This window comes from Mastigoproctus giganteus, chromosome 2, assembly GCF_048544385.1.
Source record: "Mastigoproctus giganteus isolate SK-2022 chromosome 2, ASM4854438v1, whole genome shotgun sequence".
Classification (NCBI taxonomy): Eukaryota; Metazoa; Arthropoda; class Arachnida; order Uropygi; family Thelyphonidae; genus Mastigoproctus; species Mastigoproctus giganteus.
In genome coordinates this window covers 110,781,771-110,809,401 of record NC_143576.1, presented here as the reverse complement: position 1 = coordinate 110,809,401, position 27,631 = coordinate 110,781,771, and the positions used below count along the sequence as shown (strand labels likewise).

The following is a 27,631-nucleotide window of genomic DNA, read 5'->3' as shown; positions in this document are numbered from 1 at the left end:
TACACCATATAATAATTGAAATTATAGAATCTTCATTTTCTTGTTTAATACTGTACAATATATTCTAAATTGCATTATACTATATTGTAATGGCAGAATTACACCAAACATTCAAACTTTTCTTTGATCTTCTGCTGATTTTATGAACTATGAATATAATGTCTATTCAAGATAACCATTTTTTTTCTCATTCCCCTGGGGAAGTCACTATAAAGAGCTTTGACTGCATTACACCATTTTAGTAGTATACCACTGACTGCACAAGTAAACAAATATTTTTTACTGGATAAAAATATGTGAACACTGCTTCCAAATCTGTTTTTGGTTTTCCTATGGTACATCTATTTTTTGTAATAAGATCAATTACATGAATGTGATGAGACTGATTACCCTACTCACATACCTATTTAAATAATTTTTTTTTTTCTGTTTATACTCCGGCACGACAACCAAGTCAGTAGAGTTTACAATAAATCATCAATACAAATATTTATCATATTTAGTAGTCCCGGGCTTGAACCCCGGTCCACTCAAGGAATGCGTGCTATGCACTCTCACTCCTGACCACTGGGCTACATCATTTAGCCAACCTATGTGAATATAATAATAATATCAATAATAACAACAATTATTATTGTTTATACATTCATATTTATGTAATATTTTGAATATATCTATAGCCTTATTATTTTATAATTTAATTATTTTATTATTAACTTCTGGTAAGTTCTTGTGACTTCCTGAAACAGAATTCTTGTGAATTCCTGTGTGCAGCTCTTTCTAAATCACAATAGCATATAATCAAAAAAGGATATTCAGAAAATTTACCATGGCCTTATGACTAATTGGCCTTTGACTGTTTTCTAGATGACCAGAACAGGACACGGACACTATACTATATGTACTGCATGTTCAATTAAATTACATAATTATGGTTGAACAAAAGGAAAAAGCCAATGTCATTTGCCATATCATGATATGGAGGGAGCCAAAAGGCCATGATATTGATTGATATTTCTGTAATGTGTATGTAACTTGATTCTCAGTGAAAAATAAATACAGGATTGTTTATCTGAACCCTTCATTCGGTGGTGAGACCAATCCCTCAGGGTAACAGTATGACAAATCCAGTAATTCCACAACATAGACTAGATTCTTTAGAAGATGAAATGGAATGTGATGAAGTTGCAATTGGCAGAGACCTGAATTCTTCAGCCAATTCTTAGTACACATCCAATGAAGAGACATTGGAGCCAGAGCTATTTATCCAAGATGAGCTGAATGACCTCAACAGAGACCTTGCCTTCTCCAAAGGATAAAGATATTCTTCTTAACCAAATGTTTCGCTATCAACACATGCGTACTCTGTATGCACAAAAGATGTTTTATGTGAAAACATATTTGATGAAAATCAGAACCCTTTTAAAATCAGACAGCTAGAACTGAAGTTATGAACGATGTAACATTTTATGCTCACACCTGCTACTTATTCTACAAAATCAAGGTAGTGACATTAGCGTCATACTTCAGTCCGAAAGATTTAGTATGAACAATGTAACATTTTATGCTTACGCCCACTACCTACTCAACCAAATCAACGTTTGGAAAAGGTTAGCAAAATTCAAGCCAACAGCCCAATTACCCATTTGATTGTAGCCATTTGTTGAATAGTATGATTGCAACAATACAAGTATTTGTATTGTTGCAATCCGCATTTTCGTTGCATTCCATTGTTAGGTGCCAATATAGATGTTTTCACATCGATAATTTTCTGATTATTTAAAGGGAATGAATGCTACACTGCTATAGCCTTTGTTTGCAATGATGCTGAATTCAAATGAAGAGCATTGTTGAAAGTATCGAGCAAGCCAACTTAAGTAAATAAAGCTGGAGGTAGCAATGGGTGCACGAGAACAACAAAGACTATCGAGACTGCATAAAAGACAAACAGAAATTCAAGCACTAGATTTAACAGTGCCTTCAATCAGCAATGTGGTTCCATCTAACAATGATGTACCCAAAGTGACCATTAATTATGTACATCATTGTTAGATGGAGTGGCATTGCTGGTTGAAGGCACTATTATGAAGCTCCCTTTCTTTATGCCAACTACTATTTACATAAGAAAGTGCATCAAGAGTTTGAAAGAAGATTTATGAAAAACGATTTCTGTTCTGTATGCTACATTTGCGACCATCTATGGTTCGAAATGACACAAAAAAACTAGCTTCTAAAGGTACACCATTGATACGCACTGCATTTCCTGATGTTGATTTCGACGGGATCCTTGTGTGTAATAGCTGTAAACACTTAAGAACAACACCATTCCAGTGCTATTTAAGTCAAACGACTGTCTCCCAGAAATTCCATTGCATTTACTGAAGTTGGATTTAGTGACAGAGAGGCTCACTTCTCCTCGCTTACCATTAATGCAGATAAGGAGCCCGAGACACACATATGGACAATATGGCATTCTGGACCAAGTGATCAATATGCCTGTTTCAGTCAATATAATGGTCCATCGCTTGCCGAAGGAAACTGATGATGATCATTATATAAATGTGCACATAAAACGAAAGAAAATCCACAAGTGCAGCAATTTGATTGGGTTAGTAAGAAAGCAATAGTTAAAGCGTGGCTTAAATATTTGGTCTACATGCCTCTCTAGTGATTGTAGCAAATCACGATAGCTCAGTCATTCTTTGATGACAGTCACATAAAAATTAGGCATAAATCCATTGTATCTTGTCTTCCAGCTGAAATTATGGAAATTTGTGAATGATCAATATAATACTATTTTTACAATACAAAAGCTCTTTTGTGTTGTAAAATATATATAAATCAATAATACATAATCAATATATATTTGTAATCAATATATACATATCTTTTTTTTTTTGTCCTCGCCTTTTCCCATTATATATATATGGGGTCAGCATTTTTTATTGTTTTGGCATGAAATTTTTACGGCCGGATGCCCTTCCTGACGTCAACCCTCACCCTTTATCTGGGCTGGGGATATGCGGTGGTCATTCCCTGACCTTCCACATCCTCCGTATTTGGTGGTCACGGGCTCGAACACCGGTGTAATCAAGAAGCATGTGCTACGCACTACTGCTCCTGCCCACCTGGCTACGGAGGCACCTAATCAATATACACATATCAAAATACCTAAAAGAAACATGAAGATTAGTAACCTTACAGATATGATGTCATTTCCATCTTGCATTTTCTTTACCTGTTACTTCAGTCCGTTACTTATTCTACAGAATACACCAATATTGATTTAGTAGAGTACATATCGGACATTAAGAAGTGATGTAATTTACATCTTTTCCATGTCACATTTTTTTGACAAATTGGTTTTAAATCAGTCTGAAATTTAGTAGGTGCTGCCAAAGATGTTTTCACATCAAAAAGAAACCAAGTTTTGTAGACATTCTTTACAGTAAATGTTCTGCTCTACTACTGCCATGATATTAGTGGAGTTTTCAGAGAATTTTCACAAGTACACATCTGATTGGGACCTCTTTACTGACTCCTCAAAGTGAAGTTCAAAGGCAGTTGGCACTAGCATTAGCTGAGGCATATGATGCAAGAAAGCAAGCTTATACAGCATTAGCCATAAAAAAAAAAAAAAAAAAACCTTCCCATTTCATCCACCCGGACACTCCAAATGTTTGTCTAGTTCAGCCTTAAATTTATTTAAGCTATCAACATCCGTAACAACAGATGGAAGTCTGTTCCAGCAATCAACTACCCATTGGCTAAAGGCAAAATTTGACAACTATTCTACAACTGTCTTTCCTCAATTTGAATCTATGCACCCTCAGGTTCATAGCCTGAGCAAGCGGAATTATTCCGTCAGCAATTGAGCCTGCTCAAACCATTCAGGGGCCTTATACACCTCAATCAGATCACCTTGCAAGTGCCTAGTCTCCAGATGCTGCAACTTGCAGACTTAAACCTTTCTTCATAAGTGCACCCCCTTTGTTCCTCTCACCAATCTTGTTGCCCTTCTTTGTACTCGTTCTAACAACTCTACATCCTTCCTAAAATGAGGCCTCCAGACCTGTATACAGTCCTCAAGGTGTGGCCTGACCATTGCCTTATACAAGGGGATAATCACCTCTGCTTTGCTAGCAGAGGATAATGCCTCTGCTAGCAAAATTCCTATATATCATTGACAAAATTCCATGACCTGCTCTGGCAGCCCATCTGCACTGCTCAGAGAATTTCATATCTGATTGCACGATTACCCCAAGGTCTTTTTTATTCTCTACCTCCCTGAGTGTAGTACCACAAAGTTGGTACGTTTTTCTTGGGTTACTGCTACCCATATGCAGCACTTTGCATTTGTCAATGTTAAATTTCAGCTGCCAATTCTCATCCCATCTGCCTAACTTTTCTATATCCTGTTGCAGTAGCATACTGTCTTTATTGTCATTAACAATCCTGCCAACCTTTGCATCATCTGCAAACTTGGACATTAAGCCCAATATACCTTCATCGATATCATTGATAAATACACAAAATTACAATGGGCTAGCACCGAACCCTGGGGGTCTCCGCTAATAACATTAGTCCATGTAGAGCAGTGTCAATTTATTACCACCCTCTGCCGTCTCCCACTCAGCCATCCCTTTATCCATTGCAGCAACTTGCCCTTAATGCCATACCGCTCCAATTTGTACAGCAGTCTTCCATGTGCAACAGTATCAAAAGCTTTCCTGAAATACAAGTATATGATGTCAAAATTATTTTTTGCATCCAGTTCCTTTGTGACCACATCGTAGTATCCAATCAAATTGGTCAGACAAGACTTCCCCTTAACAAGCCCATGCTGTGTCTGAGCTATAACTGAAGTCTTGTCCAGACGATCCTGCAATGCTTCTTTAACCAGTGTATCCCTTAATTTCCCTGAAACAGAAGTTAAACTAACAGGTCTGTAATTACCTGTGTCTCCATTTGATCCTCCTTAAATTATGGCTAAGGGTTTGCTTACTTCCCTTACTGTCTCCTTCATTTTAACTGGATAGATTCCATCTGGCCCAGGTGCCTTTTTTAAGTTTAACTTCAACAATTTCTCCTCCACTTTGCTCTCAGTTAACAAAAAATCACTTAGCTCCCTGTTAGTTTGATAAACTTCTGGCATTTCCCTCCTTGAATAACTCCTCATGTGTGAATGTAGATGCAAAATACTCATTCAGTTTATCAGCTACTTGAGCAGGATCATCAATAGTTCAACTGTCTATGTTAAGTGGACCAATCTGATTCATCCCCTTCCTTCTGGAGTTTACATAAGTAAAGAACTCTTTGCTGTTTTTCTTTGTGTCCTTTGCCAAAGATTTCTCGTAATCTGCCTTCACCTGTCTAACCTCTTTTGTGACTTGTTTCTATTATGCACAGTTTCTGTGTATGATAGAAACTTAACACCAGCCATCTCCACTACCTGTTCAGTCTATTCATCTAAAGACATACCATAACATGAAGACATTACTTGAAGCCATTCAATACAGCAATCATTAATGTAATATCTACAGTGACCTCCAAGTCACTGCTGTTTTAATAAGAGTGCAAGGAGGGTTGACAAAATATTGTTGTTTCCTATGCTCATGAGAGAGCAATTCTACTGCAGGCAATTACATCAGACATGACTTTTTTGGCAGGAGAAATAATAGGATGACAGCAAGATATTAGGTATTTCTACCTAAGGGGTAGAGCAATATGATAACACCCTCATATATATACACTGGTGTTCAGAGAAAGTGCATCACCTAGGAATTTCACATTTCTAACCCTTTTTTGCGACAGTATGATAAGTAATATTTGACAGGTACTCTCAATATATTCCAAAGTAAGCAATTGCAACCTTTATGCAACAATTTTGGTAAACACAACAATTATGGCTGTTATCAGAAGCACTCAATTTTCTTCAGGTTATCATTTTAAATGGAAAACAAAATGAAAAGTTCACCAGGTCAAACTAATATTCAGTTGAACCGCTTCTGGCCCTAATGACAGCAGCACACCATCGAGGCATTGACGAGATCAATTTCTAAAGATAAGCAACTGACAGTTCGTTGTTCCAAACACGAATTATGGCTTCCTGAAGTTCATGAAGGGTCTTTGGTTTCTTTCTGGCAACTGAAGATTCCACACAATGCAACAGTTCTCTATAGGATTCAGGTCCGGGCTCTTTCCTGGCCAGCTAACAGTTGTAATGGACCATTTTTTTCAACCATTTTTTCACCTGTAACAAATGTAAACATTACTGTCGAACCTCTAATGCAGAAATGAAGTTAAAGTAACTACAGAAGTGCCTACTTATACTTTTCGCCTGATGACAAAGAGCAGAGTTGTCTTGAAAGATGCAGTTACTTGGCAGGATGAAATGGTCTCTAATGGTTGGCAGTAATTTGCCTTCCAATATAGCCAGGTATCCATTGGCATTGACAGAACCTTTTATAAACTGCAGGTGACCTACTCCGCAATACGAAATGCACTCCATATCATTTGGCTGGTAGGGAATTTCACTGTAGACACCATACAGTCTGGATGGTATTCTTCACCACGTCAACAGTGAATAGTTGGTCTCCCATCAGAGCCATGCAGGTTGAATTTCTTCTTATCCTAGAAAATAACTGACTTACTGACTTCCACTGTTCGGGGGTCCATTTGACATGCTCCTTACACCAAATTAATCAGGCCATTTTCATTTTTTGTGCAAGGAGAGGCTTCTTCTTGGGACAATGGGCTGCAAGTCCATTTTTGAAGAGGTGTCTTCTGACTGTTACTACACTTGCTACCACTCCTGTATGTTCTTCCCATTCTCTTTTCAGCTCAGACGAAGAAGTTTTATGGTTTTTAAGGCATAAGCACTTCAAAACGTAGTCCTGTTTTGGCATAGAGACTCATTTGTGTCTGGTTCCTTTTACTATCAGCAGAACTATTCTTGAGTTTGGAAAGAAATCTTGAAAGATGTTGACTGATACTCACTGTTGACTGATTACTAGACACTCTATAAGCAATATGACGGGAAGAACATCCTTCCTCACGTAAAGCAACAATAGCACTTTTTCTTCGTGGCATCAACTGCGCATAATTCGCCATCCTGATAGCAAGCAAGGAATGACTGCAACTCTTGCAGAGCATGCTTATATAGCTGAAAGTAACAGCTGATGCAATATTACATCATCACCTATGGTTGTCAATCTTATCTGATGCAATCTGTAAGAAATATTCCATATATTTACGCTATTCGGACAACAATTTTAAGGGGTAATGTGCTTTCTTTGAACACCACTGTATACAATGAAGTTTCTTTCGGCTACAAACTTCATTGGATTCAGTGAATTATTTTTGTATTTGATATATAACCTTTCTTTTTTGCTTTCCACCTCTTTTGGGTCAGCCATGAAATATACAATCACCATTCAAGTGTATTATCTTGACCTTTAGGCCTAATCTGTTCATCCGACAGTTTCAAATTTTTATACCACTACCACAGTATTCAGAGCATACATTTCATGTCAGAAACAGAGTCCCACTTATTTCTGTCTTTCTTGTGATTTCAGTAGTTGAATACATTAAAATTATGAGATATACAGCAATAAATACGTTCTTAATTTTTTCCTGTGTTTTTCATAATTCCAATTGTCATTTGTAGTTTATATTCTATGCTCATCTCCAATCCTCACATTTATCCTTTATATATTCATTATGGTCGTTGGAAGTTTTCTGCAAAAACAATGCAGTGTCCCTAATCCATAAACCATATTACAATTCTTTAATATACCTTATTTAATTTCTTATTCAGTAAGTCAATGAGTTACATAAGCCCAAGTTATGTAACTTTGGACTTACGTAAATTTTTTTTTCAGTGATTTTTTTTTTTTTTTAGGATTGTAAAATTTAAAACAATAAAAAAAAAAAAAAGCAATCAATAATGACAATCAAGGTACGCACAAATTGCACAAGTGAGATACAGAGTAATAAGTTTATAAAGCTTAAAAATAAGAATGAAGATAAGATTCTGAAAATTTTATTTTTTTTTTTATGACTGAACATTTCAGTGAAGAAAAGACACATTTCACCATAACATCAGAATTTCAGGTATCAGTGTTATTGCAAATGGAATAAGATCAAGTTTACTACCCATTTATAATGAATTGTACTAACAGAAAAGCTCAATAAACCAGAAACCGCAAATTGTTTTTATTGTTTTATGGTAGTGACCTCCAAAAATGTGCTTTAGTAAAATGCGAGCTCACATGAGGTGATAAAAGTGAGTTTCCGTCTTAAGCATTAGCATTAGCATTAGTAGAGGCATATGATGCAAGAAAGCAAGAAAGCAAGCTTATTCAGCATCAGCCAAAAAAAAAGAAAAAAAAAAAAAAAAAAAACAACCACTACTCCCATTTCACCCCTCAATTCGTTCGAAATACCTGTCCAGCTGAGCCTTAAATTTGTTTAGGCTATCAACTTCAACAACAAGCGATGGAAGTCTATTCCACAAACCAACTGCCCGCTGGCTAAAGGCGAATTTCCGCACATCTATCCGACATACGTCCTTCCTCAATTTGAATTTATGCCCTCTCAGGTGATTATTCTGAGCAAGAGGAAGACTTCCATCGGCATTGAGCATGCTCAAGCCATTCAAAGCCTTGTACACCTCTATCAGATCACCTCGGCGATGCCTAGTCTCCAGGCTCTGTAATTTGCAAAACTTAAGCCTTTCTTCGTAAGAGCAACCCTTTGTTCCATTCACTAATCTTGTTGCCCTTCTCTGTACTCGTTCCAGCAGCTCTACATCCTTCTTGAAATGAGGCCTCCAGACCTGTATACAGTACTCAAGGTGTGGCCTGACCAATGCCTTATACAAGGGAATAATCACATCCCTGTCCCTGCTAGAAAAATTCCTGTATATCATTGACAAGACACCATGAGCTACTCTTGCAGCTCGTCTGCACTGCTCAGAGAACTTCATATCTGCCTGCACAATTACCCCCAGGTCCTTTTCATTCTCTACCACTGTCAGCGTAGTACCACAGAGTTGATACGTTGATCTGGGGTTACTGTTTCCCATATGTAGTACTTTACATTTGTCAATGTTAAACTTCATTTGCCACCTCCCAGCCCATCTGCTCAACCTTTCCAGATCCTGTTGCAGCAGCATAGTATCAGTAGTGTCCTTAACAACCCTGCCAACCTTTGTATCGTCTGCAAACTTGGACATTAAGCCTGATACACCATCATCAATATCATTTATAAATACAGAAAACAACAATGGACCCAACACTGAACCCTGAGGAACTCCACTAATAACATTAGTCCACGTTGAGCAGTGTCCATTGATTACCACTCTCTGTCTTCTGCCACTCAACCATCCCTTTATCCATAGCAGCAATTTGCCTCGAATGCCACACTTCTCCAATTTGTGCAGCAGTCTTCCATGCGCAACAGTATCAAAAGCCTTTCTAAGATCCAAATATTGTATCTTAGACTTCCAAATATTGGATCTTAAGTTCCAAATATTGGAACTTAACCTTGTGAACTTCTTTATAGAAAATTTCATTTTGATTTTGACCGTTATTATGGTGCCGAATAAGAAAATAAGTAGCAGCAGTACTAGTAAATCTAACAATAAAAGGAAAGCGATCGATTTGGATCAGAAAATTAAAATATTAAGGATGTATGAAAATGGTCATACATTAACAAGCATCATGCAGAATTTAGATTTCAGTGTCAACAGTGAACACAATATAGGCTATGAAATAGATATCAGTTTTTTACCGTACAATAACATGCATTTTTTCTTATTTTATGTTTTCTTTTCTTATGTGCCACTCTGGCTACTTCACCGCTGTCCCCAGATAAAGTTTTTAATTTGAACTAATTAAAAATATAAAGCTATTTTTCTATATATCTAACTAATATGAAAGTGATTCTTGCACTGATTCTACTGGAATGAGAAGCAGCCTGGAAAGAAAGGTGTTGGAGATTTCAAGGACTGCTGGAAGTCATCATGGAACAATTAAATACATGGGTTGCGTTAGCAGAACTAAGAGTAAGAACAGGTGCATGTATACTTGCATGTACACCAAGGCAAGGAGTGTAGTAAATAAATTTGAGGTGCTGGTCAAGACATCAAAGGCAGATACTGTTGGGATATCAGAGATGCGGTGTCACACAGATATAAGGAATTCAGAATTGGAATTTGGGGAATGTAATGTGTACAGAAAGGATAGATAGGATAGAAGGAGAGGTGCTGTCAACGAGTGATGCTGTTAGTTAAGAAACACAAAATCTAAGAAAGTGCATCCAGTTTACATGGGTGGACAGTGTAGTGTTGAGTCAGTTTGGTGTGACATAAGCACTGGGAAAGCAAAGTTTAGAGTGTATTATAGGCCTAATGACTGATAAGTACAAGGAAAAACTGTACAGAGAAATAGCATGGGCCAGTAAATCAGATTCTCTTATAATGGCAGAATTTAACTTCCCAGATACAGACTGGAACTTGTAGTTGGTCACTCGCACACAAGCAAGGCTTCTGTGGATTTATTGGATGATTGTTTTCTACAGCAGCATGTTCAAGAGGCAACCAGAGGGAGTAATACTCTTGTTCTGATTATTAGTAGTGGTTCTTCATGCATTAAGAATCTGCAGATAAAGGAACTCCTAGGTGGCAGTGATCACAGTGTGGTGATGCAGATTTACTCAAAGATGTAACTACCATCAGGGGTAAAGGGAAGGATTTTTGCTTTCATAACGGTGACTAGTGGTCTCAGAGATTTTTTAAATTCTATACAGTGGGACCAAATGATGATGTTACAAACAGTAAATTCTAAATGGGAAGCATTCAAACAATTAATATTGGAAACTAATAGGCTTTTCATACCAACTAAGAAATACTGTTCAAAGTTTAGGCCTAAATGGGTGTCAGATGAACTAATGAGACACGTGGCAGAGAAGAAAAATGCATGGAATACATATAAATTAACAGGTGACAGAGAAGCCTATGGTAGACATAAGTTGGTCTGTAATGAAGTCAGCATGTTCAAGAGACAACCAGAGGGAGTAATACTCTTGTTCTGATTATTAGTAGTGGTTCTTCATGCATTAAGAATCTGCAGATAAAGGAACCCCTAGGTGGCAGTGATCACAGTGTGGTGATGCAGATTTACTCAAAGATGTAACTACCATCAGGGGTAAAGGGAAGGATTTTTGCTTTCATAACGGTGACTAGTGGTCTCAGAGATTTTTTAAATTCTATACAGTGGGACCAAATGATGATGTTACAAACAGTAAATTCTAAATGTGAAGCATTCAAGGATTTAATCTTGGAAGCTTTTCATACCAATTAAGATATACTGTTCAAGGTTTAGGCCTAAATGGATGTCATATGAACTAATGAGACTCGTGGCAGAGAATAGAAAAGAGAAAAACTGGAAAACTTTCCTGTTCCCTTATAAAATCTATCAGTTCTATATATATATAAAATGTATAAACGAACAGTGTATAATATATATGCATGAACATCAGCTAAAGAACCGAACTAAAAGCATAAGACAGTAGAGAAGACAGCAGACAATTCAAAGTTATGGCAAGGCAAAGTTTAGGTTAAGGAAGTACAGCATTTTATTTGTAAGTTTGAAACAGGATCTAAACAGTAATAATTATTGAGACAGTGCCTACTAGCTTACCTTTAACATTAGATTATCTGCTGTCTTCTCTCCCATTATTGTACAAGTAGGGGTATAGCCTCAGCCTACAGGAAGTACTGAGCAAAATCAATTTGTACTAAGTGAATCAATTTCATATTGTGGAGGCATTTCACCACAAGTTGCCTAGGTATTACACTATTCACTTTAAATAAGAAAGAATGTTCCAATGGAGTATACTGTAATTTATCTAAAATATAATTGGAATGTACTTTAAATAAATTTTAAATAAAATTAAATAGCAATATATAACTTATACAATTATAGTCCTTATATCTGAAAAAAAAAAAAAAGTGCTTATCTTTATATTTACCTTAATAACCTTTAGCCTTTGAATGAACTTATTTAATCGATCAAATACATGAGTATCAGGAAATTCCCACTGTTCATTTCTCATATTAGGGCAGAATTCTGTAATGTTATTACAATATCGGTCATATATCTTCAGAAATGTCTTTTGTACTTTAAGTGATATTTGCACTTTTTTATAATTTACATCAAGTTCATCTTGAAACAGGACATTTGCACCAAGATACTGATGGTTCTAAAATAACATAAAGTGAACATTAGTAATGATTTAATACTGAGTTTTTCTATGTCAATATGGCACAGGTGAAGAAGGTTTTGGTAACATAAAAGTAAAGAAGCTTTTTAAATTTATTCTGTTATGTTAATTCCAAATCTGGACACACATTTCATAGCACATCACAGCTTTGAGGTATAAAAAAAAAACTGATTTTCATAAAGTTCAAAAATAAGTACAGCTTACTGAATTAGATGTACTTACTGTAAGCTTACTGAATTAGATGAAACAGAAATATAGAGGGATGACTCTAATTAAGAATCATCTGTTATGAGACCCTATTAGAAGATTTCCTATGCACATCTGAGGCTGATTGTGTATTTCATTTTCTTTGTATTTTTTCTATACAAAGAAAATTAATATGGAGAAATTATACCATGTCTGTGTGAATTCACCAGATACCAGATAATTTCTGTGTTTGAACAGGTTACACTTAACAAAACAGCTAAACAAGCTTGTTATAATTATTGTTTGTTGTTATATTATTTCTGACTGATGGGAGGTTCCACCCCGTGACAGGTACTGGTACAAAGTGCACAGGATGGTCGTTATGTCTGACATTACTGTTCGTCGAAGAACTCTCTGACTATCCTACAGGCATTCAGGATTGTAACTCTCTGGAGTTCCTTGTATGTGTTCTCTGAGAAACCTATTGCTTTTATGTAGGTTCTTTGGCACCATACCAGTGGTTGACATGATGATCATTACTTTTTGAATATGTCACATCTCTTTAATCTCCTGTTATCAGGTTCAGGTTCATGTACTTCCTGATTTTTTCCTAGTGGGTTTTCTGGAGGTTGCCCGTGTTGGGCACTACCATATCAATCAGATAGGAAGCCTTGTCTTTGTTGACAAGGGTTATGTCCAGTCTGCTGTGTGGGATTGTCTTGTCAGTTACTATGACATGGTCCCAGTAGAGCTTGTGGATTGGGGACTCTAGTATACCCTGGGGTTTCAACTTGTAATACAGTACACTATCTTTGATCAACTGGTATTTCCTCCCTAGATTTTGATGTATTATCCTGGTGACATGGTTGTGTCTATGACTGTATTCGGCCTGGGATCACCTTGCATTCTGCATTGATGCATTGGATCATTTCTGAAACCGGTGGCATCGTTGACATGTGTCATCTGACACTTCAAGATCCTTGGCAGTGCATTTTCTATAGTTCCTGGTGTTGATTACTTGGTCTTGGATGGCGAGCATGAATCCTGCAGTCTCAGGGAAGAGCTTCCCCTCATGAGCCATACATTCAACATCATTTTAACTATGTGGTCTTGATGGAGGTCATTGTAGTGTCTGCCATGGATTGTCTTCTTTGTCCATCTTTCTAGCTTCATTTGTTCTGTTGGGGGAAGGCACTCCTTGCTCAGGTTGAGTGGGGTGTCCCACTATCTTCCTTATGTCCTAGTAGAGTGCTGCTGTGTTTTTCTAAAAGTAATTCTTCAGGTTAGCTATCCTGAAGGATTACTTTTATCTTTGATCAACTGGTATTTCTGTGTTTTCCTAAAAGTAATTCTTCAGGTTAGCTATCCTGAAGGATTACTTTTATCTTTGTTCAACTGGTATTTCCTCCCTAGTTTTTGATCTATTATCCTGGTGACATGGTTGTGTCTATGACTGTATTCCATCTAGGATCACCTTAAGGGTATCAAAGGGATCATCGGTAAGGGTATCAAATCCACAAGTTGAACAGGTTTTGCAGCTCCCATGAATGCAAGTTTTTAATTATACTTAGCCACTTTATTGACTTAATTATTAGATTAGATTATTTCTATAATTTTTTTTTTTTTCTATAAGTAGCTTATAGACCTAGTCAAGCTCCATGTCAAGTTTATTTTGAATTTAGATAGTGCGATTTGGAAAGTAAATAATACCTCATATCCATAGATTAACCGTTCGTAATTTGCCGCCATTGTTATACAATACAACGTGTGCACCGACCTAGATACCGTAAGGTCTAACAGAAAACTAGATAGCGCAAAGTTTAACGGAAAACTAGATCGCGAGTATAATGTATCAATTAATCTGTAAAATTTAGTAATCTTATTAAATTTCATTGTCAATTGAATTTTACTTTAACTAAATAAATAAAGCGACCTAGTTTTTACAAACGTAACATCATAAATTAACACATATAAGTCATATAACATAACTTGGAGATAGCATTCGATACCGAAATACATATATATATAGTGTTATAACTGCATTGGGATATGGAATTAGCATTAGCATTAGTAGAGGCATTTGATGCAAGAAAGCAAGCTTATGCAGCATCAACCCAAAAAAAAAAAAAAAAAACCACTTCCATTTCACCCTTCTGTTCATTCGAAATACCTGTCCAGCTGAGCCTTAAACTTATTTAGGCTATCAACTTCCACGACAAGGGATGGAAGTCTGTTCCACCAACCAACCACCCGATGGCTAAAGGCAAATTTCCGCACGTCTATCCTACATCTGTCTTTCCTCAATTTGAATTTATGCCCTCTCAGGTGATTATTCTGAGCGAGAGGAAGAATCCCATCAGCATTGAGCATGCTCAAACCATTCAAGGCTTTATACACCTCTATCAGATCACCTCGCTGGTGCCTAGTCTCCAGACACTGTAATTTGCAAAACTTAAGCCTTTCCTCGTAAGAGCACCCCTTTGTTCCATTCACTAATCTTGTTGCCCTTCTCTGTACTCGTTCCAGCATCTCTACATCCTTCTTGAAATGAGGCCTCCAGACCTGTATACAGTACTCTAGGTGTGGCCTGACCATTGCCTTATACAAGGGAATAATCACCTCCTTATCCCTGCTAGAAAAATTCCTATATATCATTGACAATATACCATGAGCTACTCTTGCAGCCCATCTGCACTGCTCAGAGAACTTCATATCTGCCTGCACAACTACCCCCAGGTCCCTTTCATTCTCTACCACTGTCAGTGTAGTACCACAGAGTTGATACATTGCTCTGGGGTTGCTGTTTCCCATGTGTAGTACTTTACATTTGTCAATGTTAAACTTCATTTGCCACCTCTCAGCCCATCTGCTCAACCTTTCCAGATCCTGTTGCAGCAGCATAGTGTCAGTAGTGTCCTTGACAACCCTGCTTACCTTTGTATCGTCTGCAAACTTCGACATTAAGCTTGATATACCATCATCAATATCATTTATAAATACAGAAAACAATATTGGACCCAACACTGAGCCCTGAGGGACTCCACTAATAACATTAGTCCACGATGAGCAGTGTCCATTGATTACCACTCTCTGTCTTCTCCCCCTCAGCCACCCCTTTATCCACAGCAGCAATTTGCCTCCAATGTCACACTGCTAAAATTTGTGCAGCAGTCTTCCATGTGCAACAGTATCAAAAGCCTTTCTAAGATCCAAGTATAAAATATCAAAGTTATTCCCTGCATCCAGTTCCTTTGTGACTGCATCATAGTATGCAATCAAATTGGTCAGGCAAGACTTCCCCTTAACAAAACCATGCTGTGTCCGAGCTATAACTGAAGTCTTGTCTAAATGATCCTGCAGTGCTTCTTTAACTAGTGCCTCCATTACTTTTCCTGGAACAGAAGTTAAACTCACAGGTCTATAATTACTTGTGTCAGCCTTTGATCCTCCTTTGTGAATTGGGGTCACATTTGCACATCTCCAGTCTGTGGGTACCACCCCTGAGTCCAAGGAAACTCTCATAATTATGGCTAAGGGTTTGCTTACTTCCTCTGCTGCCTCCTTTAATATAACTGGATAGATCCCATCCACCCCGGGTGCCTTTCTTGTGTTTATCTTCAACAATTTCTCCTCCACTTTACTCTCAGTTATTACAAGATTCTCTAGCTTACTGCTAGAGTTGAATACACCTCTGGCATTCCCCTCGCTAAATAACTCCTCATGTGTGAATGTCGATGCAAAATATTCATTTAGTTTGTTAACTACCTGAGCAGGATCATCAACAGTTGACCCATCGATATCAAGTGGACCAATCTGATTCATCCCCTTCCTTCTAGAGTTTACATAAGTAAAGAACTCTTTGCTGTTTTTCTTTGCATCCCTTGCCAAAGATTTCTCGTAATCTGCCTTCGCCTGCCTAACCTCATTTGTAACTTGGTTACAGATCAACTTGTATCTATCATAGGCTTCTGTGTCTTGTGTTAATTTGTATGTATCCCATGCATGTTTATTCTCTGCCATATGCCTCATTAGTTCATGTGACATCCATTTAGGCCTAAACCTTGAACAATATTTCTTAGTAGGTATGTAAAGCCTAGTAGCTTCCAAGATAAGTTCTTTGAATGCTTCCCATTTTGCATTTGCTGTTGGTAACATCATCAGTTGGTCCCACTGTATAGAATTTAAATACTGTCTCAGTCCATCGTAGTCGCCTTTACGAAAGCAATAACCCTTCCCTTTACTCCTAATGGTAGTTACCTCTTTGAGTAAATCCCACTTCAGCACACTGTGATCACTGCCACCTAGTGGTTCCTCTATCTGCAGATTCTTAATGCATGAAGAATCACTACTGATAATCAAATCAAGAGTATTACTCCCTCTAGTTGTCTCCTGAACATGCTGATGTAGAAAACAATCATCCAATAAATCCACAAAAGCCTTGCTAGTGTGTGAGTGACTGGCACCCAAATTCCAGTCAATATCTGGGAAATTAAAATCCCCCATTATAAGACTCTCTGATTTACTGGCCCACTCTATTTCCCCGTACAGTTTCTTATTATACTCATCAGAGTCATTAGGCCTATAGCACACTCCTACTCTCAATTTTGATCTCCCAATGCTTATGTCACACCAAAGTGACTCGACACTGCACTGTCCAGCGATGTCCACTGGCTTCACTTCCTTGGATTTTATGTATTTCTTAACTAATAGCATAACCCCTCCTCCCTTCCTATCCAGTCTATCCTTTCTGTAGATGTTGTACTCCCCAAATTCCAGTTCTGCATTCCTTATATATGTGTGACACCACGTCTCTGATATCCCAACAATATCTGCCTTTGATGTTTTGAGCAATACCTCAAATTCATCAAATTTATTTACTAAACTCCTAGCATTGGTGTACACGCAAGTATACATGCACCTATTTCTATTCTTAGCTATCCTAACACAACCCATGTGTTTACTTGTACCGCAATGACTCCCAGCAGTCTCTGAAATATCCTGCGTCTTGTTTTTCAGGATTCTGCTCATTCCAATAGAAGCAGTGCAAGAATCTCTTTCACCTCTGCCAGTGGCTACTGTTAATCTATTCGTCTTTGTCTCCCCCCAAGCTAGCAGTATATAAGTTTAGGGTTATATTTTGTACTGGAATTTTATTGAACTTGAATAGAAATAATGACTCAGACCAGAGCAGCAAAGCAAAAGGCTCAAACTAATGGAAGTGCTGTGGCTCAGGGGAGAACTGAGGTGGGCAGTTATCCTCTGAATCACAGTCTAATGAAATGTACTGCTTGTTTGATGTTTGTGGAGCAATCAGGAACGGGACATGATATAGCCAAGGGGAATGTCTTTGTGTGTGCGCGCGATGAAAGGAGTGCGAGGAAATCAAGTGCCAATTCAGCATTGTTATGGGCTTATATGAGAGCTTGAAGGACAGGGTGGATGCCCTCGAAGGATTTAAATTGAGGGGTCCATCAAGCTCTCAGCTGCCCACATCAATACCAAAGCTTGCACTTGAACATCAAGCAACACAGTGGTAAACCCCAAGGCAGAATGTGCTGGTCCCAAAGGAACTAATTGTTGTAGGTGACTATGTTGTCAGGGAAATGGGGAACATATTGTGCAAAAAGGATAGATGGAACAGGACCGGGGTATGTTTGCCAGGGGGAAAGGTTGATGTTTTAAGGGTTATATTGTTGTACACGTTGGCACTAAAGATATTAAGAGTAGGACACCGGCGGAATTATTTAACAAGTACAAGTCAATGCAGAGAAAAAGCCATGAGTTAGGGTTGAATTTGAAAGTGTCTGCAATTCTGCCCAGATACAACAGGAGGGAGTATATGATGAGAGCCTTGTCAATCAATTCAGCCCTGGAGAGACTGTGCAAGGCTCAAGTGGTAGAATTTTGTCAGCCTGGTCTGTGCTTGTTAACAGGAGAGACTGTGCTACAGGGATGCGATACACTTAAATAGAAAGGGTGCAAGAATATTTGCTGATGCATTCGAGACAGAGTTAGATGGGTCGGAAAACTGCTAGCTTGGGGGGGATACACGGACTAATAGATTAACAGTAGCTGCTGGCAGAGGTAAAAGTGAGTCTTGCACTACTTCTATTGAAATGCAATTGAGCAGCAGCCTGGAAAGCAAGGCAATGGGGATTTCCAGGACTGCTGGGAGTCATGGTGGAACAAGTAAATATATGAGCTGTGTTAGGGTAACTAAGAGTAGAAACAGGTGCATGTATACTTGCATGTACACCAATGCTAGGAGTATAGTTAATAAATTCGATGAGCTTGACATCAAGACATCAAAGGCAGATATTGTTAGGATATCAGAGACATGGTGTCACACAGACATAAGTAATGCAAAACTGGAATTTGAGGAGTACAATGTGTACAGAAAGGATAGATAGGCCAGAAAGGGAGGAGGGGTTATGCTGTTAGTTAAGAAACACATAAAATTTAAGGAAGTGCATCCAATTGATGTTGGCGGACAATGCAATGTTGAGTCTGTTTGGTGTGACATAAGCACTGGGAAAGGAAAAATGAGAGTAGTTGTGTGTTATAGGCCAAGTGATTCTGATGAGTATAATGAGCAATTGTTCAGAGAAATAGAGTGGGCCAGTAAATCAGAGTCTTATATTAGGGGATTTTAATTTCCCAGAGATTGACTGGAATTTGTGAGTTGGTCACTCACACACTAGCAAGGCTTTTGTGGATTTATTGGATGATTGATTTCTACAGCACCATGTTCGGGAGGCAACTAGAGGTCACTGTGTTCTGTTGCTCTATGACACTAATGGACTATCAGGCCCCTTCCTTCTATTGTCAGTCTCTCCATGGCTGATTTCAGTTAGTATTCGTGGCTCTTCGTCATTATTGTCCTTGTGTTTCTCATGATATCCTCCAGCTCAGTGTTAGTCTAATCTATGATCCTGAAGGAGTACTGCAGCACTGGGACTGCATTGGTATGTATGGCTTTAACTGTGTTCCCTCCATTCAGCTTTGCTTTGAGCAGGCTTCTGAGTCTCTGATAGTAGTTTTTGGTCTGGTAGACCTTATGCTGATCCTTAGCTGATGCTCTCCTTATCCTTAGTCAGCCTGCATCATCCCAAGGTATTTTCAGTTCTCTTCCCCTGTCATGGCTTCAATCTCTTTACCAGTCTACAATGGTAATTTTGGTTGACTAATTTCCCCTGATGCAATCCATGGGTTAGACCTAATTCGATCCTGATAGCATTGCTGAATTCTTCAATGATCTGGAGTAGTTGCTGGAGTTGCTTCTTTTTTGCCATGTACACCTTGATGTCTCTATGTACATCAGGTGAGGAGGGTGTACAGGTTTTTTTTCCTTTCTTTGAGATTATATCCATACTTGCTGCTATTGAGCATGGCAGATAGTGGCTCAGGGAATCTCCCTGAAAGATTCCTCTCCTGATGGGGATTGGTCTGGTTGTTATGTTCTTGACCTTCGTGGTGGTACTCCATTTTGCCATGGTTGCTTCTAGGAAGTTTGTCACTGTCAGATTAACTTTAGATCTTCAGTGTCTCTATTAACCAGCTATGAAGCATGGAGTCAAAGGTCTTGTGGTAATTAACGTAGGCCGTGTACAGGTTGTGGCACTTCTTGTAGACTTCCTCTATACCTGTAGCATCAATGGTTAATTGCTCCGTGCATCCTTTGCTCATCCACTTTCATCCTTTCTGGAGTCAGCTATGATGTTCTGGCTCTCCAAGTAGTCTGAGACCTTGATTATGCAGTGGTCAGGATCTTGTACATCTTTGGGAGACAGGTGATCAGCCTGTATTTCACCAGGTTTCTTATATCTTGGTCTTTAGCCTTCAAATATGTGATTCCTTGAGGAATCACGTATGGAACTCTGGGTGCCTTATCACTCAGGTGGACTGCTCTGCTAGGTGGTGCTTGCGTGTGCAAGTGAGCTTCTTGTACCAGTAGTCGTGGGACTTCTTGATCAACTGCTGTAATTTTCCTCTTGAATCTCCCATTCTCTTATCTCTTGTACATCCCTGGTTTTCTTCCACCCTAGTTCTATCCAGAGCTCCTTGATCATCTTCTGCTTGGGTGGTCTGTTCATCTTTCCTGTCTTGTCCATTACTCCTGAAGAAGGTTCTTTGGTTTTCATTGATGATGCAGTTGTTTATTTTCCTGTGGGAATCCTCTCTCTCTCTCTCTCTCTCTCTTTGTATCGGGATAGCCTCTTACTAAGTGCGAGGAGGTTCAGCTTCAGTACGTGTAAGTATTCTCTGATTTTTGGTCTCATGTTTGCTGTGGACACTGTCTCTCTTGAGGATGCTTTTCACTTTTCTTATCAATTTTTACTCCTATTACCCCATTGGGACTGGGTCGATTGGCCTATCTTGACTCTTAATTCTTCTATCTTCTGCTGTGTCTTCTTTCCCAATGTGGCAGTTCCTTGTTTTTTTTTCAGTTCTTCTGCTGCTGGTCCCTCGTTTCTCTTCCATTAGTCCTAATGGCTGCTATGGCAGCACAGTATATATGACTGTGTGGTGGCCTCCAGTGTTGCAATGTTCTTATCGACGTAATGTGGTATTATCTGCCATTTGGGGTGGTCTATGACTCTCCACAGATTCTATTGTATCTCTGCTTCAGTATCATGTGGGGTTCATTCCCTCAAATTCTGTTAGGGCCTTCTTCCACTCATCTTCTATTCTGGATATTGTGACCTCATCTCTTTTCAATTTAGCTGCTCTGGACTTTATTTCTTCTTGCTGTTCCTCCTCTGCTTCCATATTCTTTGTTCTTTTTAGTTGGTTGCTCATGTCCTGCTTGATTTTTTACAAGATTGCAAGAGCTATCAGGTTCTTTGTGATGATGATCCTTCTGTAACTTGAATATGTGGGAATCATTCCAACCACTTGGCATGTAGTCTCAAAGTCTCAACCTGTACATTGTTATATTAATCTCTAGCTTGATTATTTTGAAGTATGTCTGCATGATGAATGTATTCATTTCAATGCTCCACTTCATTCATTGGCATTTTCTTTCTTCCTGGGTGGTCACTAGCACAGTTGTACTGGAAGCACTTCCAGTTGGTTGGGCTGGATGGTCTTACCCTTCCTTTGTGGTAGCCATACAGGGGACAGTGCCACTTGATCCACTGTCTTCCTCGGGAGAGTGTCGCTGACTTTTCGAGTCAACCCTTCTGCCTAAAGCCTGAACACAAGTGACTGTCCTGCGCTGCACTCAATGCAGTATGATTATTTTTTCTCTTTGACATCATCCATCTATGGAGGTGGACCTGTTTAGTTTCGGCTCACATCCAGTGGCAGTGTTAGTTCTTGGGAGCAAAACCAGATGGTGTCACTATCTGCCTAGGCCATCACTTCTACCTTGGGGAAGGTAGATCTGCTGAAGCAACTTTCACAATGTTTTTATTATTATTCTTATTGTAATTTGTTACTATTATTATTATTATATGTCTCCCAGCATGATGGAGACTCATGTGTTTCTACCAAAGCGGGACTCAAGCCCAGGTCCATCAGGCCAGTAGTCAAGTGTCAACCTGTCCACCCCCTTTATTATTATTATTTGTAGTAATAATAGTAGTGCCAATTACATGAGGCAGCAAGCTTATACAGCATCAGCCAAATAAATAAACACTATCTGTACCATTTGTCTATTTGTTCTAATAATATGTCTAATGCTTCCTTAAGTTTATTCAAACTACCCACTTCTACACCAGGCGTAAATTTATTCCAATAATCAATTACTCTCTGGCTAAAATAATATTTTCACACATCTATCATGCAGTTGTTATTCCTTTTCAATTTATGCCTCCTTGTGTGTGTGTGTGTGTGTGTGTGTGTGTGTGTGTGTGTGTGTGTGTGTGTGTGTGTGTGTGTGTGTGTGTGTGTGTGTGTGTGTGTGTGTGATCCACTTGGCATGTAGTCTCAAAGTCTCAACCTATTTATTTGAATTTATTTGTCAACAATGGATATATCTAAGATTACTCAATCCATTTAAAGCCATAAATACTTTAATCAGGTCCTCTCATAATTGCCTAGTTTCCAAGATGCCCACAATTTGAAGAACCAAAGTCTTTTTTTGGTTAAAGTACCCATTTCTAGTAACTCATTTTAAGAAAGTGTACTTCTTTCTTAAAATGAGGCTTCCTGACCTGTATGATACACAAGATTGAGCCTAACCATTGCTTTATTTGTTATTTATTTTTTTTTTTTTTTTTTTTTTTAGGAGCATTAGCAACTAAGGCCATATTGCTCTGGGGATATGCGGTGGTCACGGGCTTGAACCCCGGTCTAATCAAGAAATGTGTGCTACGCACTGCTGCTCCTGCCCACCTGGCTACAGAGGCACCCCCATTGCTTTATACAATTTATTTGTGCTAACAAAGTTCTGGTATATCACTGATAGAACAACAGCAGCTATCCTAGAAGCCATTGTTCACTGCTCAGAAAACTTCATTAGATGTACAATTACCACAAGATCTGTTCTCAACCCATGAGTGTGGTACCACCTAACTGGTATGTTATTCTGAAATTAATGCTGCCCATGTGCTGTACCTTGCCTTTACCTATGTAAACCCTCACTTGCCACTTTTCAGCCCATCTGTCTATTTTTCTAGGTCTTCCTGCAGTAGTACGATTGATTCCTGTCATTAAATACCCTGCCAAATGTTGTATAATCTGTAAACTTAGACAATAAGCTTGATATGTATTTGTAAAGGGCCCAGCACTGAATAACATCAGTCTAAGAAGAGAAATTCACATTTGTAACCACCCTTAGTTTTCTGCTACTCAGCCACCTCTTTACCCATAACAGTAACTTGCCCCTAATGCCACAGTTCCAATTTGTACAGCAGTCCTTTGTAGGTAAAAATATCAAAATTATTATATTCAACCAATTCCTTCATTACTGCATTATAGTAGTTAATCAGACTGTCAGGCAGGATTCCCACCCCCTCCTTTGCAAACCCACGTTGTGACTTCTGTATAATTTCATTCTTGATAAGATGATCCTACAACACTCCTTTGACCACCAATTACCTTATTTTCCCCTGGAACAGAAGTCAAGCTTATAGGTGGATAATTGCTCACTTTGCCCTTTGATCTTCTTTTGTGAATAGGAGATACATTCACACTTGTCCAATCTACAGGAACCTCCCAAAATCCAAGGATGCTCCCATAATTATAGACAAGGGTTTGTTTACCTATTTTGCTGCTTCTTTTAATACAACTGGGTATCTCCCATCAGTCACAGGTGCCTTATTTACTTTTGGCTTCAGAAATTTCTTTCTTTCCTTCTCAGTTATAAAAAAATCATTTAGCTTCCGGTCATAACTTAAATTTCTGGTATTCCGATCCCTAAAAATTTCTCCTAAAAAGAATGTAGATGCAAAATATTTATTTAGTTTGTCAGCAACCCGAACAGGAACATTAACAGTTAGGCCATTCATATCTAGTGGGACAATTGTTCATCCTGTCTTTGCAGTGTTAATATAACAAAGAATTGTTTGCTACTTTTCTTTTCATTCTTAACCAAGGACTTCTCAAAATCTGCCTTAGCTTGTCTAGCCCTGTTAGTCACCTGTGGTACAACAGATGACTAACAGGGTGGTTTGTGTTTGCTGTAGAGTGGTTTGTGGTTTGTGTTTGCTGTAGAGTGGTTTGTTTGCAGAGTGGTTTGTGCTTGCTATAGAATTCCATGTCCCCAGCTAATTTATAACCATCCAATGCATTTTTCATCCCAGCCACTATTGTTATCAGTTCATATGACATCTGTTTAGGTCTAAACCTTGAATAGTATCTCTTAGCTAGTATAAAAAGCTTAGTATCTTCTGTGAATACTTCTCTGAATGCTTCCCCTTTAGAATTTGCAGTGGTGATATCATCAGTAAGTCCCACTGAAAGGAATTCAAAAACTTTATGAGACTACTGCAGTCACCTTTACATAAGCAAAACCCTGTTCTTTGCTCATGAGCATAGTCACATCATTAAGTAAATCCCACATCAATACATTGTAATCACTGTCAACTAGTGGGTCTTTTATCAGCATATTCTTAATGCATGAATTACTGCTGATAAACAGATCAAGAGTATAGCTTTCTCTTGTTGCCTCTAATATGTGTTGTAGAAAACAGTCATCCAAATGGAAGACTGCTGCACAAATTGGAGCAGTGTGGCATTGGAGGCAAATTACTGCTATGGATAAAGGGATGGTTGAGTGGGAGAACACAGAGAGTGGTAATCAATGGACACTGCTCTTCGTGGATTAATGTCATTATTGAAGTCCCTTAGGGTTCAGTGTTGGGTCCATTGTTGTTTTCTGTATTTATAAATGATATTGATGATGGTATATCAGGCTTAATGTCCACGTTTGCAGATGATATGAAGGTTGGCAGGGTTGTTAATGACACTAATGACAGTACACTGCTGCAATAGGATCTAGAAAAGTTGAGCAGATCGGCTGAGAGGTGGCAAATGAAGTTTAACATTGACAAATGTAAAGTACTGCATATGGGAAGCAGCAACCCCAGAGTGACGTATCAACTCTGTGGTACTACACTGAGAGTGGTAGAGAACGAAAAGGACCTGGGGATAATTGTGCAGGCAGATATGAAGTTTTCTGAGCAGTGCAGACAGTCTGCAAGAGTAGCTCATAGTGTCTTGTCAATGATATACAGGAATTTTTCTAGCAGGGATAAGGAGGTGATTATCACCTTCTATAATGCATTGGTCAGTCTACACCTTGAGTACTGTATACAGGTCCGGAGGCCTCATTTTAAGAAGGATGTAGAGTTGTTGGAACAAGTACAGAGAAGGGCAACAAGATTAGCGAATGGAACAAAGGGTTGCTCTTATGAAGAAAGGCTTAAGTTTTGCAGATTACAGTGTTTGGAGACTAGGCACCTGCGAGGTGATCTGATTGAGGTGTATAAAGCTTGAATGGTTTGAGCATGCTCAATGTGGATGGAATTCTTCCTTTTTCTCAGAATAATCGCCTGAGAGGGCATAAATTCAAATTGAGGAAAGACGGTTGTAGGATAGATGCGCCGAAGTTTGCCTTTAGCCAGCGGATGGTTGATTGCTCGAACAAACTTCCATCTGTGGAGACTAGGCACCTGCGAGGTGATCTGATTGAGGTGTATAAAGCTTGAATGGTTTGAGCATGCTCAATGTGGATGGAATTCTTCCTTTTTCTCAGAATAATCGCCTGAGAGGGCATAAATTCAAATTGAGGAAAGACGGTTGTAGGATAGATGCGCCGAAGTTTGCCTTTAGCCAGCGGATGGTTGATTGCTCGAACAAACTTCCATCTGTGATTGTAGAAGTTGATAGCTTAAATAGATTCAAGGCGGGCAGAACTTGACAAACATTTGGAGCGAGTGGATGGGTGAAATAAGGGTGTTTTTTTTTTTTTTTTTTTTTTTTGGCTGATGCTATTTAAGCTTGCTTTCTTGCATCATGTGCCTTTGCTAATGCTAAATGTACCATTGACACAGTAATAATAATGCTGTCATTCATGAAATTAATTAGTAATTTTTATACCAATGAAAATTATTTCTGATTGTTTTTTATTGATGACATATTAAAAATACACAAAAAATAAGGTGTAATTATTGCATCAGCAAGGAAGATGGAAAACAAAAGTTGAGTAGAGCGTGAGAAGGCAATGATACATGGTTTGACATTGAGGATGCAAAGGCCTTCAAAGCCTTGAATTAAATAGTGTATGAAATAAACATACATCAGCTGCAATGCTATATTTAGGTAGTCTGGGGACTCTGGTGCAAATAATTTTAGAGGCTCCAAAAATAAGGTCAAAAGTGGCCCTTGGACCAACAGTACTTGTGTTGTTTAAGGTCTTCATAACCTTGGGCCCTGGAGTAACCATGCCACTGCACCTTGATAAATCCGGCCTTGGTTATCTGTAGTGGAGTCTTAAAAGAAGCAATGTAAGTGGGAAAGCATTTTAAATGGGAGTGTAAATAAATACTAAAAAATGAATGGCACTTCACTAGATTATCCATGGGGTCAGAAGAAAAGAAAATTAAGTCGGAAAGCACTATAAGTAGTAGGAGTTTACTATGTGTGTATGTTTAATTGTAACAATTTTAAAAAAAAACTTTCGGCTACATACCAGTCGAATAAGTAAGTTGCACAGCTTCTGAAGTAAGCTTGTGATTCTTGAAAGATTTCGTAAGTAATGAGTCTGAGACCAAGCTAAGCACATACAGTGCATCAATGGGTAAAGTTTACCACATAACTCAGGAAATTCAACAGTTTCCAAACTAGCAAAGAGCTTTAATAATGGTTTCAGGCAGATGCTGATATTCCTAGCCTCAGAAAGAGCTAAAAGAAATAATATGATTTTTTTAATAATAGAATGAATATATATATATATATATATATATATATACATATATTTAAAAAATGCGTGTGTGTGTGTGTGTGTTGTGTGTGTGTTAGATATTACACAGGATGGAAACTAAAATCATATCATACACTAAATTCTTTAATTAAGGAAATTATTTCAAATTTTTGAAATTATTTATTGTAATAAATGTGTTTATAATAACAACCACAGTAGCAGAACCAACTTTAAGCACAGAAATTCGGTAACCAGTTGGGAACTTTGTATCATCTAAAAATGCTTATTGGAACCTTGGAAAACAAAAAATAACAAACAAACAAAAAGTCCTATATGCTAAAATAACCATTACAAAGTGAAAATTTTGAATGTCAGAGCTGCAACAGTCTCATTTGATTTAAATCTTCTAAAAAGTGCAGGAGATAACTAATAACTGCTAAATAGTAAAGAAAAAAAATAATAACAATCAAAAAGTTGCAGGGTGTGTTTAATATTAAGAAATATTACTCTTCCAACAAAATCTCAGCCACAGATTTCATAGATGTGTTTACCAAACTGTCTTCACCACATCTATCTGTACACCTGCATAAAACAACTCTGTCCTCTTCTCCAACCCCCGGTGAAATGATTTTCATGAAATTTTATATCTGAACCTTTTTTCATCGAGCACTCCAAATGTCATTAAAATTAGAAAAATAAAATCCAGCACTTTTTTCTTTTTCATATATCTTAAGTTATCATATAGAAAAAAGTACGTTTCAGATGGATGGGCTTTAATTGATAAGAAAA

At 38.2% G+C, this 27,631-nt stretch overlaps 1 protein-coding gene across 1 annotated transcript in view; it reads right to left on the bottom strand.

The window, feature by feature from the left end:
- LOC150089496 (dynein beta chain, ciliary-like) overlaps positions 1-27,631 on the bottom strand; it is a 1,205,440-nt gene that overhangs the window by 1,079,878 nt on the left and 97,931 nt on the right. The window contains 2 exon segments of the mRNA XM_090390004.1: positions 12,037-12,267; positions 26,612-26,823. Of these exon segments, the coding sequence (XP_090246130.1) occupies positions 12,037-12,267; positions 26,612-26,823 (443 nt within the window).